Source organism: Hippocampus zosterae, chromosome 18 (genome assembly GCF_025434085.1).
Source record: "Hippocampus zosterae strain Florida chromosome 18, ASM2543408v3, whole genome shotgun sequence".
Lineage (NCBI taxonomy): Eukaryota > Metazoa > Chordata > Actinopteri > Syngnathiformes > Syngnathidae > Hippocampus > Hippocampus zosterae.
This window is the reverse complement of record NC_067468.1, coordinates 15,428,105-15,445,507: the sequence shown is the minus strand read 5'-3', so window position 1 is coordinate 15,445,507 and position 17,403 is coordinate 15,428,105. Positions and strand designations below refer to the sequence as shown.

The 17,403-nt window shown below is 46.1% G+C and overlaps 1 protein-coding gene across 1 annotated transcript; it reads right to left on the bottom strand.

The window, feature by feature from the left end:
- Window positions 1-15,852: 15,852 nt before the first annotated feature.
- On the bottom strand, window positions 15,853-17,213 carry LOC127591235 (growth arrest and DNA damage-inducible protein GADD45 gamma-like). The gene is made up of 3 exons (XM_052051153.1): window positions 16,905-17,213; window positions 16,610-16,817; window positions 15,853-16,527 (listed from the first exon to the last, which is right to left on the bottom strand). The coding sequence occupies exons 1-3, from the start codon at window positions 17,003-17,005 to the stop codon at window positions 16,414-16,416; spliced, it is 423 nt and encodes a 140-aa protein (XP_051907113.1). The 5' UTR covers window positions 17,006-17,213; the 3' UTR covers window positions 15,853-16,413.
- Between the last annotated feature and the right edge of the window lie 190 nt (window positions 17,214-17,403).

Genomic DNA, 17,403 nt, shown 5'->3' with positions numbered 1-17,403 from the left:
GGTGAGGTCACAATGGACAAAGTTAACGGATCATAATTGTGACGGATGCCCGTTGAGATTTTTAAACAAAAAAATTGCCATGACAGTCAAGAGAAATCTCATCAGCCTGAGCAAAACGGGGTGACTGCAACTAAATCTTATGGTAAATGATAAGGGCTTATCGATACTCGGAAGCGCTCAATAGTCCTTTCAAATTGGGTCATGTTCTGCTGAACCTGTTGTGCGTTTGGTATGACTCGCATTTTGTGTCTGATCTCCTCCGTTTAGGTACAAGAGATGGATTTATGAGTGAGTTGTCATACCGTATACCCGTGTACCACTTTACGATACGGGAACAGTACTCTCTTATTTGGTGAGCACAAGTTTTGTCCGCAATTTATGATCCGACAAAGCACAGTAGGGATAAATAGATTTTGCACCAGGTCGCTACTCTCACATTAGCTTGACTATTAAGTGCAATAAGTAATATTAGCTAGCTAGCTAGCTAGCTAGCTAATAATAAAAAAATAATAATAAATAAATAATATTAGCTAGCTAGCTAATATTATTTATTGCACTTAGAAGAGCTAGCTATCTAGCTAGCTAGCTCTTTAGCTAGCTGTCAATTTATTTTACAGCGTGGTATGTTACCTGTTTGACACCCTCAAATTTATAATCCATCATTTATCTTGATTAATTTCCCTGTCCTGTCGATCCTAAGAATGTCTCCTGTGGCTTGTGTTAATTTGATCTCACAAGGGGAGCCTCCTGTAAAATATCCACTTCAATTCGCAGTGCTTCCACGATATTATTTTTTTTTTCTCCTGTCTGCTTCAATTTAGTCGAACGCTTAAACAGATGGAATTTGGCTGGGGCCTTTGCTCAACAAACCATTTGGGGAAGACGAAAAGATCATATCAGTAACCAAACAATTGCACTGCCTTCTTTGGTAGCAGTGACCTTTGATCTTGCGGCAACACAGACATAACCCCCAAGAGGAGAAAGCCATATTTGAAATCCTCATGAATAAATGACATTAGCCGTCATCGACGGACAGCCCGTATTTCTAACCTCCCCTCGTGTTCCATTAATGGAGACCGCGACCACTTCTGCGGCCCGCTCTTACACTGAAGCCTTTTTTTATCTCGGCCATTGTGCGATTCCACTCAACGCACATTTTCATTCGTGAGCATTAGCCACGAGCAATGCGAGAACAACATCTCTCACTGGATTCTGCGTATTTACTGCTTAGGCGTTGCATTGTTTTAGTTTGTCAGGTGAAGCAGCTTTGACAACTTGCAAGAGTTACTGTACGATAACAACAACGTTACAACACAACACAGGGGATTCGGGGGCACTGCGCACAGCCCAGAGGCAGGTGTTCGTCTAACCCAGGGGGCCTCCTGGCACAAAAAAAATAAACACACACACACACACACACATGTTGTTACTGTATGCACACACACACACCCGCTTGTAAGCTCAGGAGAGCCTGTGAGCCAACTCATTGACATGGCAGCGCAACACACTTTAACACGCACAAGCAAATACACAACCTGTCACTGGAGGAACAACCTCTGCCCCATTAGAATCGGTACAAAATAAAACAAAGTGAGTGACAGGGGACAGGAGCGCAGCAGGTAATTGCAACTGCTGTGCATTTGCGCGGGTTGCGTAACAAATCGAGGTCATTCCCGTTTACGATCCGGCTTGCATACGGCCATCTTGACATGTCACCTTCGAGTAGCGAAAAAGACTTCCACCAAGGGCACAGGAGCGGGTCCTCTATTTTTAATCTGGGGAACCTCCCTCGATCCCTGCTCGTCAGGGCGAGTGTCGGTCCACTCACGACCATCTCGAGACTCCATTTTGAAAGACTCGGTCTTTCTGTCAAGAATGGTCGAGACCAGCGCTGCTGTTCTTCGGCTTCATGATTGTAATAACAAAGAGAAGCACTTGGCAAAATAACAAATGCCTTGGGTTCATGTGTTACTCACCTTCCACCCCCACAACCCCCTTAATGACTTCAACCTTTGCGGTGTTGAGTTGTGACTGAAGGTTCTTAGTAGTTTTTAAGACTCCCTACCGTGCAGGTCACAAAACCTCTCAGTCTCTCATGTTTCTTAAAAAGTTCTTTCAAACGTCATGAGTTTAATACAGATAAAATGTTATTTTTGCAAGAATTGAGCTGGGAAAAAAATTCTAGAATCTCCAAAGTCTTGAACTTGTCATTCTGGTCTCAGGGCTGTATTCTTGTAGACGGCGCACGGTACACTCGGATGTAAAAACGGATACGTTTTGATTTCCATACTGGTGGAACCCTCATTTAGCCTGTTTGGGAATTTGATCGACTGCCCTGCGCCATGCTGAGATTCCGGCGGACCGAGGGCATTTTTTTTTAGTGACTAAAAGTAGACTAAACACGGGACCAGCTCAAAGGAGGTCAAGTCAAGTCAACGGTATTTCTCGAGCACTTTCAAACAGCCATCGCTGCATACAAAGTGCTGTACATGGAGCGATTTAACATACAGAATAAACAGTAAGACGAAATGTTAATAAAGGTGGTAGAAAGCACCAAGCGGTAAAATCAAGAACAAATCGAAGTCATGCTGAGTCGAACGCCAAAGAATACAAGTGAGTTTTGAGGAGGGCTTTAAAGATGGGCAGCGAGGAGGCTTGCCGAATGTTCAGTGGGAGGTCATTCCAGAGAGAGGGACCAGCAACAGAAAAGGCTCGATCCTCTCTGAGCCTCAGTTTAGTTCTAACAAAGACTGGTCCACAGACACAGACCTGAGGCGCCGGGCAGGTCTAAGTTGTGGCGCAGGTAATGTCAATGAGATGCAGGCAGAGCGTTTCTGAGCTCTGCGCATGTCTGCGGTGGATGTCGTCATATTTGAAATGCGAACGCGGCATTTGGTGTCTCTTTGTCTTCTGGAGAAGGGATGGAATGGACTGAGACACTCGTCAAAGTTGATGGAGCATAGAGCAGAATATATAGAGCTAAGTCACTCGTGTAAAATTGCTTCTCTCGGGACGCCATAGTTTGAGAATCAGAGTTCATTGTTGTCGGGAGATTGGAGAACACGATGCATGTGAAAGGAGGAATACGTGTTTAAAATTCAGGTGCGGCGCAATGAGTCCAAGCGCTCGCAAGGCTAATCGGGAGTATATGCACCGACTCGTAGCGTAGATACATCTTTGTTTCTTTTGTGAAAATAAACTTTTCGTCCGGTGCAATGATTGTTTTTCTTTTGAGTGCAAACAGCGCTCCCGAGAAGCAAAATGTTCCAGTCTGCTCCTTTCCGCACTCTTCAGTCAAATCACTGATTGCAAAGCCAAAGTCACACACAGGAGAGAGAAAGAGAATATTTGTCCTGGTTTACGATGCGTCAAGAAGAAAATTATCCGTGTGCTGAAATAACAGTGTGTGTCAACCTCCTGCAGTCATGTGCGGGGTTTTTTTTTGCTCCTCTGGAGGAGACAGGCGAGGTGTGTTGAGAAACGCCTTGTGCGACGTCAACGCTCAAGCGGCGAATTAGTGTGTAGGCGGGGTCAAAGGTCAACCACTTTCATAAAGAAACACATTCGCCGTTGAACAGTCTCACATCACCTCCCCCACCCTCCAATTCTCAACTCAAGTTTACCTCTGGAAAAATCGGGACTGCTTTCTGTCATTGGAAAAGACACGCCCAAAGACTTGTGCACCCGCCTCAAGTCAAAACATCTTCACGTTCAATGACCTTTATTTAGCCAACTACAGAGTATCGAGAGAGAGCAGTAAAAATGTATTTGATGACATAACAGTTGGATTTGACATTTCACGACAACATCCCAAACTCGTGATGGGATGTACTGAAATATGACGATTGGGCGACAATGACGTGCGTCAATGGGATGGAAAAATAAAGTGCGTATGGTGTCATCAAATTGTGGAATATAATGGAAGAATTCTATCATCTATGACACACCGAGTGTTTTTGCTGACGCTTGATCTACATTCGGAACCTCCTCGTTGATATTCTTCGAGCAAAGGGCAGCCGCTTTGTGGCGGGTTTGCTGTTATCCGACCGCAAACACACACAAAAAAAGGGCAACTCGTATGGCAGCAGGACTTTCCAACTTTCTGATAGATGCGGCTATCTTTGTCAGGATAAAGAGATATTTTGGGTCAGCCTGGGAGAGCAGAACCTGCCAGCCCCCTCGCACCCCCCACCAAAAAAAATCCAGGGGCAGCCACGGGTCAAACCTCTCGGAGTGATTTATGTTCTTCCTTATCAGCCATAATGAGTGTTCTTACAATTAGATGGAGACGCCCTATCAGAACCAAGCACCGTGTCAGCGTCGACCCTCGCGGAAACGAGTTTCCATAATGACGACCTGGGTGAGCTCGAGCTTTGTGTTTTTAAAAGGCGGAAATCACAGTTTGGCGCGCCACAGCCGAGGCTTGTTACGTGACCTCGGAGTACGGCTCTCACCTCGTTATTGTCGGGAATCAACTTGTTTTCGGGTTTGGGGTTCGCACAAACACACTGCTGTACACTTTGAAGTGTTTTAGTATCCTTGTAAATCACACTTCTTGGTACTTCTCATGACCCGCCCCACCCTAGTGTTAAAAAATATTTTTTGTGGGTACGTTTGATGACCATTCCCGTCATCAATGTCCCAACGACTCTGCTGATTTCAGTGAATGATTAATAACACATGCGCACATCCAAATGCCTTTGCACTTTGTCCATGTATTCCTTTTGTCATTTGGCGTTTTCTCAATGCTTGATGCGATTCAAATATGTGTCATGTCATATGAAATACAGCGTCTGACTTATGAGCGATTCAAGAGAGCACAGCACCCAGGGAACCAATAATTCACAATATATTCGCAGGGATTGTTAAAACATCGCCAAAAATCACTTTAATTTTGAAATATGTTCACGGCGTTGCGTGTTATTTAGCTTATAAGGAAAAACCCGTCACTGCTCAGTGATAAAGCGCGTCAAGACGATTCCATGATCAATGACTTTGGTGATGTTGTCTTAAAGCGCCACCGCAGAGTGAACTTGATGACCTCACTTTGACGACTGACAGAAAATTGATTTCCCACCTTCGTATATTAATGATATTGCTAACTTTGGCCGGGAGCGTTCATCATTCTGTTCCAGGCTTGAACTCGATTCCCTGGAACTTCACCGCCGCTGCCCTTTGATAGTCAGCAAGCGATTGTTCCTCATATAATAAGCACACCAACAGTTTGCTCCACATTCATCATTGTTCCGCGTGGTCCCTGACATTCTCTTGTAATTTTCCAGCTCGAGAGACGCTACTGCCACATGTCTGACCAAAGCTTGTATGGAGCGAGTACATCAAGCCTAACCGGAAATACGGTAAACACAGCATCACCGATCTGCAAAGGGCTTTGACTGTCTCGGTCGTGGATTAAGATGAAATGCTGCATAACAAGAAAAAAAAAAAAGAAATGAGACCATTATAAAGGCCCCGTAGAGAGCCACATCTTTGAGAGTTTGTCTTATTCATCTCTGGAGAAGTAATCTGGGAGGACGAGAGCAAAATGGCATTACATTGATGTATGTCATGTCTTTTCGGGCTTTCATATGGGGCTTTCTGCATCCTCCCGTGACTCACCGCCGCCCCTTATCTCATATTTCCTCCTATTTGCAGGCCTGTAGGAAGCACGGCGCTCTTCAACCTGGACCCAAGCTCAAGCCCGAGCCATCTATTACGGGTCAGTCAGCCGTAGCCGATATTTGCTCATAACTCACACCGAGGCAATTCGCTCCTCCAACAGCATTTAGCCAGCTAATAATGATTTAACAGACAGCTTTCCGCAAAAGATAAACAGTAGCCTCCATCCTGACAAGGGAAGCGACTAATTATATCTTAGAAGGCAGCAAAGAGGCGGAGTGTCTCTACACGAGGAAATAACCGCGTGCACATGTCTTCCATATGGCGTGCTGAGCCCCCCCCCCCCCCCCCCCGAGCGACAAGACAAAAGCAAAGTCGGAACTTCCCAGGGAGTTGCGTACGAGTCAACTTTGATCATTTGAGGCGAGCAAACTCTTCCTAACGAGCTTTGATTCCATTTCTGATCTTAAAAAAAAAATCCTTTAGCATTAAATTCCACAGCCCATACATTTTTTTATCTATATGCAGCTTTACTTCTGTTTAAAATGACTTTTATTTTTCCACGATGCGTGCTGACTTTGTGTCGTGCCCACAGTATGACATTTTGGCGTTCTTTGTATAAGCAAAGGTTCCCAAGCAGGATGCCCCCCCCCCCCCAAGCATTTACAAGGTTCAGTATTGACCTTCGGATGTTTGTCATAAAGTGCCGGCTGGCGGAGCGGCACAGCGGTGCGGAATTTCGGTTTCCTCACACAGTCAGAATCTTTGGCTAAAGACTGTGTGTTTTTCCTCCCAGGTTTTGTCACTTTCTCCCACGGTCCCCTCTGTGTTTCTAAGGCGGCAAGGGTGCCATCTCGTATAAGAGCCACAATGTCAAATCAGCAACAGGTTACTCGCATATGTTCTACGCTCACCTGTCAAAACACGAGGTGCAGCTGTTCCAATGAGACTCATACGGAAAGTCGGCGTAAATCACAAGGTGTTTTGCAAAGTTAAACAATTATATATAATGTGCGTATTACCATGGGTGTCATTTGTAGATGTGCACAGCAACATATTATATTCACAATTTGGTGAAGTTCAAGCCACTGCAATACTTTATTTACTGTCGTCGAGTGCTCGCTCGCGGTTCTAATTCAATGGCCAGTTTGTGCTTTTCGCCATTTCTAACATTTTTAATTTTCTTCTGTAAAGTTAGTGTGTATTAACTTATGGTTCATTTTTTTGCATCTTTTTTTACATTTCACATGAAACTGTTTTCATGCACCATTCCAAAACGCGAACACCCGCAAAATGGCGACAAAGCCACGGAGAAATTTAAAGCGCGACGATTTTTATTTTTATTTCCGCGACGCTGAGACTTAGTAGTTCTAATCGTCCCATGACGGTGATTAATCACAGCTCATGTTTTTTGTTGTTGTTTTTTTTTTATGGATGTGGTTGAAGTGAAGACAATATTGAAGAGGTTGCGCAGCATATGTTTCCCGCTGGCTGCTCTTTCTTCACACACATTCCTGGTTAAGGCTGTCATGTGGACCGCAGCTTCCATGCTGTGCTGCGGGAATCTGAGAAGAACAGTCAAGTGAACAGGACGAGTACTTGGAAGTGAAACGTACACTTTCCGAGGAGACGACCCAAACGGTTCCATCCTTCGGAACCTGTCCATGCATATCGTAGCCTTGGACGCAGTTGGAGCTGGACTTTGCAGCGTGCCGAGTGCAAGTAGCCGTTCAGAGTTATGTTTTTATTGTTAACGGTTTTTGGTTTGTTCCAGATGGTCTGCGGCATCGTGTATGCGTGTACCCCGCATGATCTGCAGAGCAGCGAATGTGTGTCGTCATGAGCCAATAGTTTCTTTGTCATGCCACTTTGTTATGACACATTTCAAAATGACGTTTTTGCTAAAATAGCTTTGGAGAGATATTTTATTGTTTCGTCTTTTGATTTTTTTTTCTCTCTTTTTCAATGTGGATCGGTCATTGAAAGCTTGACGGGTTGCTTCCATGCAAGTTTGATGAGTGATGCTTTCCAGGTGTCCCTCAGTGGGATACAACTCATCAATTAAAAATCATTTGAAATTTTTAGAATCCTCCTTGTAGCCCAGCCACATTTTTTTTGTCTTTGAAAGCCAATTAGCATTGATTACAGAGATTCTTGCCCTCAGCCCCTAAAACAGAGGGCAGGCCAGTTCTCTGCATATTTAACCTTGACTACTTAAGCGTGACCCGGGGGGGGGGGGGGGGCAAATAACACATCGCGCTACGATTACGTATTTGCTTTAGCAAATGTGGCTCAGATGAATATGCTTTGCTTTTCTTATTTTTCAATCATTGTCAATAATCCAGGCATTATATTAAAAGAACACATTCTCATATATAAGTACACATTTTGGTATGATTTTTTTTTTTAAATCCGCAAGTGTCTCTGACATGATCTTGCGGTTCAAGAAAAATGAGATCATATTCACAACACGGTAATGTCCTGCATGTCGCATTTGGAGAAACTTATATTCATTTGGAGAGATCAAGTGAAGCAGAACGCAACAGCAACGCTCCTCTGAGATGTCTTATTGAGTTATTGGATTTGTCAGGCCGTTTTCCTCTCCAGGGCCCGGTCGTTCCCTCGATCTGCTCTCAACTATGATAAACACACCCGCGCTCATTTGACCTCAACAACAGATTCAGTCTCGCGCTTATGACCAACCTCTTGACAGTGAGAGAAAATACCCAGGGGTGACCAGGGTGGAGGGACTGGTGGGAGGTATGAAGTGAGGAGGGTCAGCGAGTGTTAGGTGAAGAGTTGGTGCTGCGGGGGTCTGCCTGGTGGGCTTGTGAGAAGTACTGACAGACTAATTAGGACTTTCCTGTGTGATGCTTTATTTTTATATTTACACCAGAGCATCAGAAGGCCAAACGACCCTCTGACCAGGCCATCTCTCTCTCACACACACACACACACACACAAAAACAAGTCATCAATGTTGCAAGAGGAAAACGACAACCAAGCACGTGACCAAGAGAAGTGGTCATTTGTGATGCCCTCTGCTGGCAGCATCAGTATACTGCAGTCATATGTTCTAGGAAAGTTCCACAAAGATTTTTTTTCTGAATTTGCCTGAGACCAGAGGTGCCCAAAGTCGGTCCTCAAGGGCTGCGATGCTGCGAGTTCTCCAGCTCTCTCAGGAGCAACAAACCTGAATCAAATCATCAGGATTGCTTGCAAGCTGCTTCGGAGCTGGCTGCCGATGAGCTGATCATGTGCATCAGGTGCGTTGCAGCCGGGAGGGATGGACAACGGACATGCCTGCCTTAAACCAATTGTTGCTATTCTATGTCATTATTCTTCTGCTTCTTATTTACAATGATGTTAAACGGCACTGAAAGTACAACAACACTATCGCATCCGGAGTAAAATATCTTTTACTCCTTTCTGTAAACATCAGGGTTCAAATGAAGGGACAATATATTTTAAATGTGATTTGGATACTGTGTTGTTTTTATTTATGTGCCATGAAATGAGTCAGTAAATGTCTTCATTTCCTTCAACCGGAGAGCAGGTCATTAACTGTTATCACCACCAGCCGATTTGGCCGCCAAGAAAAATAACAGGATCACTCCTTTCTGCCATGTGTCACAACTGTAAGGGATGAAACGGGAGCAAAGGAGGACATTGAATCATGTTATTATGTAAGTAACAGTGAAAAGTCAAATTCAAGGTTGATTGGTGGGAGGTCACTGTTTATATTGCTTTTTTTTTTAACAATCTGCATATTTACGTAGCAATCTTTATTTAACTCAGACCACAGTGCTTTCCTAACCCTTAGTAAGTACTTATTTTAACCTCAACTCTAATATTCCCTGACATCAAACAAAGCGGTCATTGTGTCTGAGCTCAAGTCAGACATCGACGACTGCACACAATGCAAACTTTTTAAACTATGACTTCATTGTTTGGGGAGAACAAGGTACATGACCCAGTCATTAACTGTGGGGCTGTGATGTCCCCATAAATAAAATAATTTTAAATATACTATGCGTAAGTTTGCTGGACGATCGACAAATCTGAATCACTTGCCGTTGGTGATGCAAAAATGGTTTTATTTATGTTCTTGGTAAATAAAAGTCAGAAGTTAACAAACAAACAAACAAAAAAAAGATGGGCTCCAAGTGCCCGGTCAGCATGTCAAGATTAATGCATTTTAATATGACCCATATTACTATGAATTATTTAATTATGAATTATTTATTACTATGAATTATACATAATAATAATTATTATTATTGTGTAGTAAACAATGTCCTAATGCGCATTACTCATAAGCATATGATGGCCTGAAATTAGGTACCTCGGGAAATATGACATGCATCTCCGGAGCTTTCCTATATTTTTGGCTTTGGATGAGGTTTCTTAAATGTGCTTAAATTGGCTTGTAAGCGAGTTTAGTTGAAATTAGGAGACAGCGGTCGTTTCAGAAAGGCCGCTCAGGTGATCATCGTTGTGTCACGATGGTGGGAAAACGCAGAGCGGGGAAGAGAGAAATGCCGGGCGTCACCTCGGGGTCGTGACACGAGGTTCAGTGCCCACTGAGTGAGAAGGCCCCAGGGGGATCAGCTCATATAAGACCCCCCCACCCCTCCCGCCGCCCCCCAACAAAACATCATGTTTCATTTGCCTGCCTCCAGACGCTTCTGCTCAACATTGTGTAGACATTAAAAAAAAAAAAAATCACATTTGTCAGTCAGCACGGTGGAATTGTTCACTGCTATTTTTAAGACGTGAGAGAACACTTTGTCAAAAAAATGTACGTGACCTTCTCACACTTTGTCTGGTTTGGAGGTCTCCAGTCCTGCTATTTAACATTTTGTCCGACTGCAATGGGCAGTTTGGACTTCGGAAAAAAAAAAATCATCGCTGTCGAGAGAACTAAGACAAGGTTAGGGAAAATCCTACTGATCCCCCTGCATCCTGCCCACCACCTCTTCCAGCAAGTTCCTTCAAGGTAAGCGCGACCGAACCGGCAGACATTCCAACAGCTTCTTCCCTCTTCTCCAGCTGAGATCAAACTCAAAGCATTCTCGCGGTCCCATTTGAACTGACATTTATTCATCACGAGCAGCATTCAGTTTGTCTTAAACGGAGGCCTCCTGCGTCTTGGACCAAAACCAATATCACTTATCCCTTGAGCATGGCAAGGACTTGCCGTGTTGCCAGGAAGAAAAAAAAATTCCCGAGAGGAAAATAAAGTGTCCATGTGGATGCCGGTCCCGTATGTTCGCTGATAAGACGGCATGTTTTCACTTAGGTCTGAACATAAACGGTCATTGAAGTCCAATAAACAGTCTGCCTGCAATGGTTGCAAGAAGTCGGAGTTAAATCACCCAAAAAAAAAAAAAAAAGATAGCTTAACCGTGAAATACAAGAAGAATTCTTTCAATCATGAAAGCATGTTATGGCTCATGTTGATGTGACATCTGCTGTTAATCTCAAAGAACAACCCGACTGACCTTTCGAGCTCGTTGGAATTGTAAGAGAAACTCCCATCCGTCATCCGCTCATTTTCGATACTGCTTTTATTTTTTATTTCATTTTCGAGACTGCTTTTATTTATTTTTATTTATTTTTTATGTTCAGGGTTGCGAGTAGCAGGAGCAGATAGATCCCAGTCGACTTTGAGCTGGAGGCACGCGAATGGTTGCCCGTCATTCACAGTGCACGCGGGAAGCGAACGAGTGGTTTTGCGTATCACCTGAGCAAACCAATCCATGGACCAAAAAAAAAAAAATGTATTTAAACATTCTTAATTGTCGCACGGGTGAGAAATGAAAAACAAAAAACATCCAAGAATGCAAATCTGCAAGCTCAGAGTCGTTGAACCAGATGCGCTAACCGTTCAACCACCCGGAGAGCCGCAAATGTAATCAAGGCTAACAGCCAACGTTGAGCTCTAATTCTTAAACGATGAGATGAGACAAAGATGACAACAAGCATCCAATGAGGACGTCAGGCAATAACGGGATACGACTCATTGAAGGGCAATTTTCGCCCGCTCATAAATATATTCACTTATCCGAGCGCCGATGAGATAAGAATCAAATCAGGTGAAGCGTAATGACCGCCATTACTGGCGTGATGAGGACAACATGGCTGCGAAAGTCGATTACGTCTGATCGATGAAGGCGCTTGCTTATTCAGGGACGGGGGGGGAAGTACTTCTCGTTTGCATATGATGTAGGTCGTAATCTTTTTTGTCTCATCTTCCCGCAATCACCGCTGAATTACTTTTTCCAAAACGTTTTCAAAGGCATTAAACTGACAACGATCACACTTTCCGTCAACACAGTTGTGATGGAGATGGATTGGGGCCTCCTGTCTTTTATTTTCTTTTCGGGCCAATTTCGGGCTATTTTCGGGCCAATTAACGTGAACAAGGAGGAGTTGCAACAAGAGAGTGTTGAAAATCTCGGGATGAAAACGGCAGCTACGACACCACGCGTTAAAACCCGAGCCACCTCATGAGCACAAGACACTGACAAGCGTGCGTCAAGTCAGCGCATCATCTTGGCTGCTCAAGATTTGGAACCATAACAAAGAGTTTCTGATCCACGCATGAAAATTCATCATTTGCCCGAGTTTAATCCAGGCGGCACAACAACAGAACATCTCCTCTTCGCTTTATTAAAAAAAATTTTTGTCCCTTCACTCAGTTCAATAGTCCAGGTGTCTCTAATATTCCATCTGATGCCGTATTACGTACGGCATACAGGAATTGTAATGAAAGCGGTCGGGACATCATATTTTTTGAGGTGGACTATGCGCCAACGTTCAAAGTTCGATCAGGGGGGTGTCCAAAGTGGCTTGCCTGCTTTCCAGCTCTCCCAGGAGCAACACACCTGAATCAAATCATCAGGATAGCTTGCAAGCTGCTTCGGAGCTGGCTGCTGATGAGCTGATCATGTGAATCAGGTGCGTTGCAGGGGGGGGGGGGGGGGGTGGATGCAAAACAGACAGGCAGGGAGGCAGGCCGGCAGCAAGATGATTCGATTTTGCGCGGCCCCCCCTTGACAAAATAACATGGAGTGAATTCAGCACATTTTTTTCCAGGGTAGGTCATTGCGTGTTTTGGGGAGATTTTCCTTCGTGCTCATTTTAGGAGGGTTGTACCAAGTTTATAACAACAACTATGCCGCATGAGCAACTTTTCACCACAGGATGGCAGTATTGCATCCCAGTAATACCAAAGAGCAGTTGTGAGATATTTCAACATGCAGGATCTCCAAAGCGTCATTGGGTGGCAGCAAAAACAAAAAAATATATCAAACAATCAACGTCAAATGACCTTAATTGAACGGATTTAGTATGATGCCCCAGACTTATTTTTAGTACAAAGGTCAAAGGGAAACCAACAGATCATTTCAAAAATATTGCAGGATAAATCGTTTACAATTATTGCTGAGCAGCTCGTTGAGATTATTAGCGAATGGCAGCGATCTAAATCAGAAAGCGCACTTGTTGTCACTCGGTTGAGATGAGGCCAAGCGTGATCTGCTATCGGTTCAGACTGGATTTTTTTTGGGGGGGGGGGGCAGAACAGATGATGAGCGTGCATCCATATGGTCGAGCTCGAGGTCTCCTTTGTTCCGTGACTGATGTGCCTCACAACTTTAAAGGCTTCCTCCTACACTTGAAGCCCCCCCCCCCACCCCACCCCCTAACCCCTCCCGCCCCTTCTGTCGATCTGCTGGCTGAATGACGAGTCAGCCCCACGTTGATCTGGCAAAGTGTGCCTTTCGTTTTGTGCGCTCTGACCCCCGTGCTCCCCGGCCCCCGGGCCCGAAACCCCCCCACCCCACGCCCGCGTCCCCTCCTGCAGCCTGGGCACTCACTCGCTCCAGACTTTGTGTTTGGGGTGAAAGGCACCGTCTCAAATGTCCAATGCAGCCACAGCAGCTGCTGCTGCTGCTGGACCACTCTTTTTGTTTTGCACAAAAGAGGCGAGAGCTGCAGGGTCCCCCATGCACCTTTGTTGGAGGCCCCTCCCCCTCCTTTTTCGGCTCTCTGCGCCCATTGAAGAGGGCGCACAAGTGTTGGCTGTAGCTTTTGTCCGACTTTTGTTTTGGCGAGTGGAGCTGTGGAGGAGGTGTGGAACAAGCGCTTTTTCTTTTTAATGTTTATCTTGCAGCGAACACCAACACGGACGCATGACGCAAAGTCATTGTGATGTTCGTGAGATATACATGAGTACATGTGACGTGCAAGCCAAAAGGTCAATCGTGGTTTTACGTCAAAGAAGAAACGGATTTTAGTCACTGGCACTGGCACTGTTAAAAAGACAATGACGGGGGAATTAACATGGGGAATCATTTTTTATCATACACTAAGTTCCTTCTTGGGGAAGTAAGTTATGGTGATTTCTGACTCAACTGTACGATGCAAGATGTTGTTTTGGAATATTCTGGACAATCCAAAATGTATTGTAACATGTTTGAATTCCAAATGCGAGTCCTTAATTGCTGTTATTAGTGCCCGTGTAATATCACTGCTGCTGTGTCTGGAGGAAAACCCTTGAGGGGCCCCAACCTTGCAGCACTGGGGGGGGGGGGGGGGGGGGGGGGGGGAACGGCAACAGCTGTGTGTGGGCTTAAGTGTGTGTGTGTGTGTGTGTGTGCACTTGGGTGCGTCATGATGCATCATAATATTCGCATCGTTACCAGACGGCCTCTCGCCTACTGATGACATCATCACCCTACAAATCTCTCATTCACAAAAAAAAAAAGAAAAAAACAACGCACTTAACGATATAACTAGTCCAAACGTAGAGTTTTTACTACAAGGAAATCAGATTTGAATCCAAACTCAGCGTGGCAGCTTACAGGCAGTGATGGCAATTTGTACATTGAATCCATCCATCCATCCATCATCTACCGCTTATCCGGGGCCGGGTCGCGGGGGCAACAGCTTTAGCAGGGAAGCCCAGACTTCCCTCTCCCTAGCTACTTCGTCCAGCTCTCCCCGGGGGATCCTGAGTCGTTCCCAGGCAAGCTGGGTGACATAGTCTCTCCAGCGTGTCCTGGGTCTTCCTCGGGGTCTCCTCCCGGTGGGACATGCCCGGAACACCTCACCAGGGAGGCGCTCAGGAGGCATCCGAATCAGATGCCCAAGCCACCTCATCTGGCATTGAATCGTTTACTTGAATAATTAATTAAAGCATTCAATTCGATTTATTAGACATGGCCGAACGCACACACACACACACACACACACACACACGCACTGAATGCAGTCCATCAGAACCATCTGCTGCAACGCTCTTGCACGTTGAAAAAAATTTTTTTTTGGGGGGGGGGGCGACTTTTACGTTGAAGGGACACTTCAACAGACCTCATCGATGAGATCGGGGGTGCGTTCATGTTCCTCAAACGACATCCACGTACAGCATATGGATGAATTTCCTGATTATTGGTCGTCACTGCTCTTCATCCGGCCTCTCCTTCTTCTGCTCATGAAAGCGAAAAGCAGACGGAGTGAGCGCCGGCTGGGTCGCCGAGGAGATTGAAAGTGCTGATTGCGTTTCAGCTGGTCCTGCTTTGTGTGTGACGCCGGGGCGTGGAGACGACAGCAGATGTTGACTCGCCAATGGTGCCGCAATGCTGCGAGGTCAGTTTGCCTTTGGAGGGGGGCAATTCAAAGTGGCAAATGTCTGTATTGCAACAGAGGAAATAAAGTACGCGGGCCAAGTCTAATGTTTTTATTAAGATTTACCACACACATTTTTTTTTCTTTTGCATTTTCTATTAAGGCGGCCAGGTAGTCCAGTGGTTAGCACGTCGGCTTCACAGTGCAGAGGTACCGGGTTCGATTCCAGCTCCGGCCTCCCTGTGTGGAGTTTGCATGTTCTCCCCGGGCCTGCGTGGGTTTTCTCCGGGTGCTCCGGTTTCCTCCCACATTCCAAAAATATGCATGGCAGGCTGATTGAACACTCTAAATTGTCCCTCGGTGTGAGTTTGAGTGCGCATGGTTGTTCGTCTCTGTGTGCCCTGCGATTGGCTGGCAACCGATTCAGGGTGTCCCCCGCCTACTGCCCGGAGACGGCTGGGATAGGCTCCAGCACCCCCCGCGACCCTAGTGAGGATCAAGCGGTTAGGAAGATGAATGAATGAATTTTCTATGAAAGTTACAGACGCTTAAGTACAATATTTAGCGTTTATTGAATTCAGCCGTATCTTAAAGTGAAACCTTTAGGGAACAGCCATGTTTTTTTTTTCTCCAATATTTATCTTTTTTTTGTCATCGTTAAACTTCTAAAGTGAAACCTTTAGAGAATTAAGACCATTCTGGAAAGTGGGAACATTTTGGCCGACTGTTGCTCAGCCAAGAGGCCTTGGTTAAAAAGTCCCTTTTTAACGAGTCCTCTTCCTTCAGCACCGCTTCTTCTCCTGCTGCGCGTGCTCGGACGAGCGACGCGAAAGTGCGGCACGCATGCACGCACGCACGCACAGACGCGCCGCTTCTCCTTCCTCTCCAAACCTCATCCGCACAAAGAATGAGGGTCGATGCGTCGCTCTCGAGGCATACCCCGACCTCATTCGCACAAAGAATGAGAGTCATCTCGGCATGCACGGGACGAGAGGCGACGGTCGCGCGGGGGGGGGCCCCTGGGGGCCGGCGCCGCGCCGCCCCGGATTGGGAATCCTCCTCAGGAGTATCCGGGGATGAGCCTGGACGAAGCTCATCCGGTGCGTCGGGATGAGCGTTTCCGCCATGGGTGGGAAGCTTCGCAGAACGGAGCCCGGGCCAGCGTCAGCGTCCGGGCAGGCTGACCTCGGGGACCCAGTCGTTCACACGCCGGCTCTCCTCGCAGAACAGGTGCAGCTTCTCCAGAGAGGGGTCCTCCCAAGCCCCGTCCGCCGGGTTCTGCTCGGGCAAGAACGAGACACGCGATTGGGACGCCTGCTCCCCTTTCAAGTGTGGCGGCGGACCGACGAGCTGTACCCACCGTGATGAGGACGCAGTGAGCGTCTTCCAGCCGCTGCGGCTCGTCGGCGACGATCTCGGCCAGACGCCGCGAGTCGCTCACTCGGACGATGCTGATGTCGTTGTCGAAGCAGAAGGACTGGATGAGGGTGAAGTGGATCTGCAGAGCCACGTCGCACTCGAAACCCTCGTCCACGGCCAGCACGCAGAAGGACACGCTGTCCGGGTCGCTGTCGAAGCGTCGGAACAAAAACACTCTTTTAACCGATTCAAAGAATCACAATCCGAGACGTTCGCTGAAAGCGACTCCAACTCACTCGGTCATTATTTTGGCACTTTCATAGACTCCAACGGTGAGTCGAGCTTCGCTCTGAGCACAGAGCAGAGCTTCCTTCAGAGATTTTCCAGGAGACTGCATTTTGGTCTGCTTGTTTCCAAGACAGTTTTTTTTTTTTTTTTTGCTTCTCTCAAACACGCGGCAGCCTTTTATACGGTTGCGGCACACGCCGAGTGTCTGATTGGCTCTTTGGTGCACAATGGCGACAACAGAGCCGCCGGGCCTCCGCCTGCCTCTGGGACGTGTGCCTTTAGAACTCTTCCAAAGGATCAGATGGAGAGACTTTTTGACCTTTTAGATTATTTGGGGAATAATGAAAACGGCACAAGAGAGAAAACCTTCTGACTTAAAAAAAAAAAAGTGAACACGTGGAGGTCGCGGATGTTTATACAGTCCATTCCGAATGACATTTTTAGATGCCGTGATGTAGAAACGTTGGATTAATCCGATAGGAAAACTTGGACTACGCTAAGAATCCA

Bases quoted from the DNA above. Each gene is read 5' to 3' on its own strand.
- LOC127591235 (XM_052051153.1), bottom strand. From the start codon at position 17,005: ATGCAGTCTCCTGGAAAATCTCTGAAGGAAGCTCTGCTCTGTGCTCAG. The intron at 16,818-16,904 runs GTGAGTTGGAGT...ACGCTTCGACAG, and splicing joins AGTGCCAAAATAATGACCGA to CGACCCGGACAGCGTGTCCT. The intron at 16,528-16,609 runs GTGGGTACAGCT...TTGCCCGAGCAG, and splicing joins CTCACTGCGTCCTCATCACG to AACCCGGCGGACGGGGCTTG.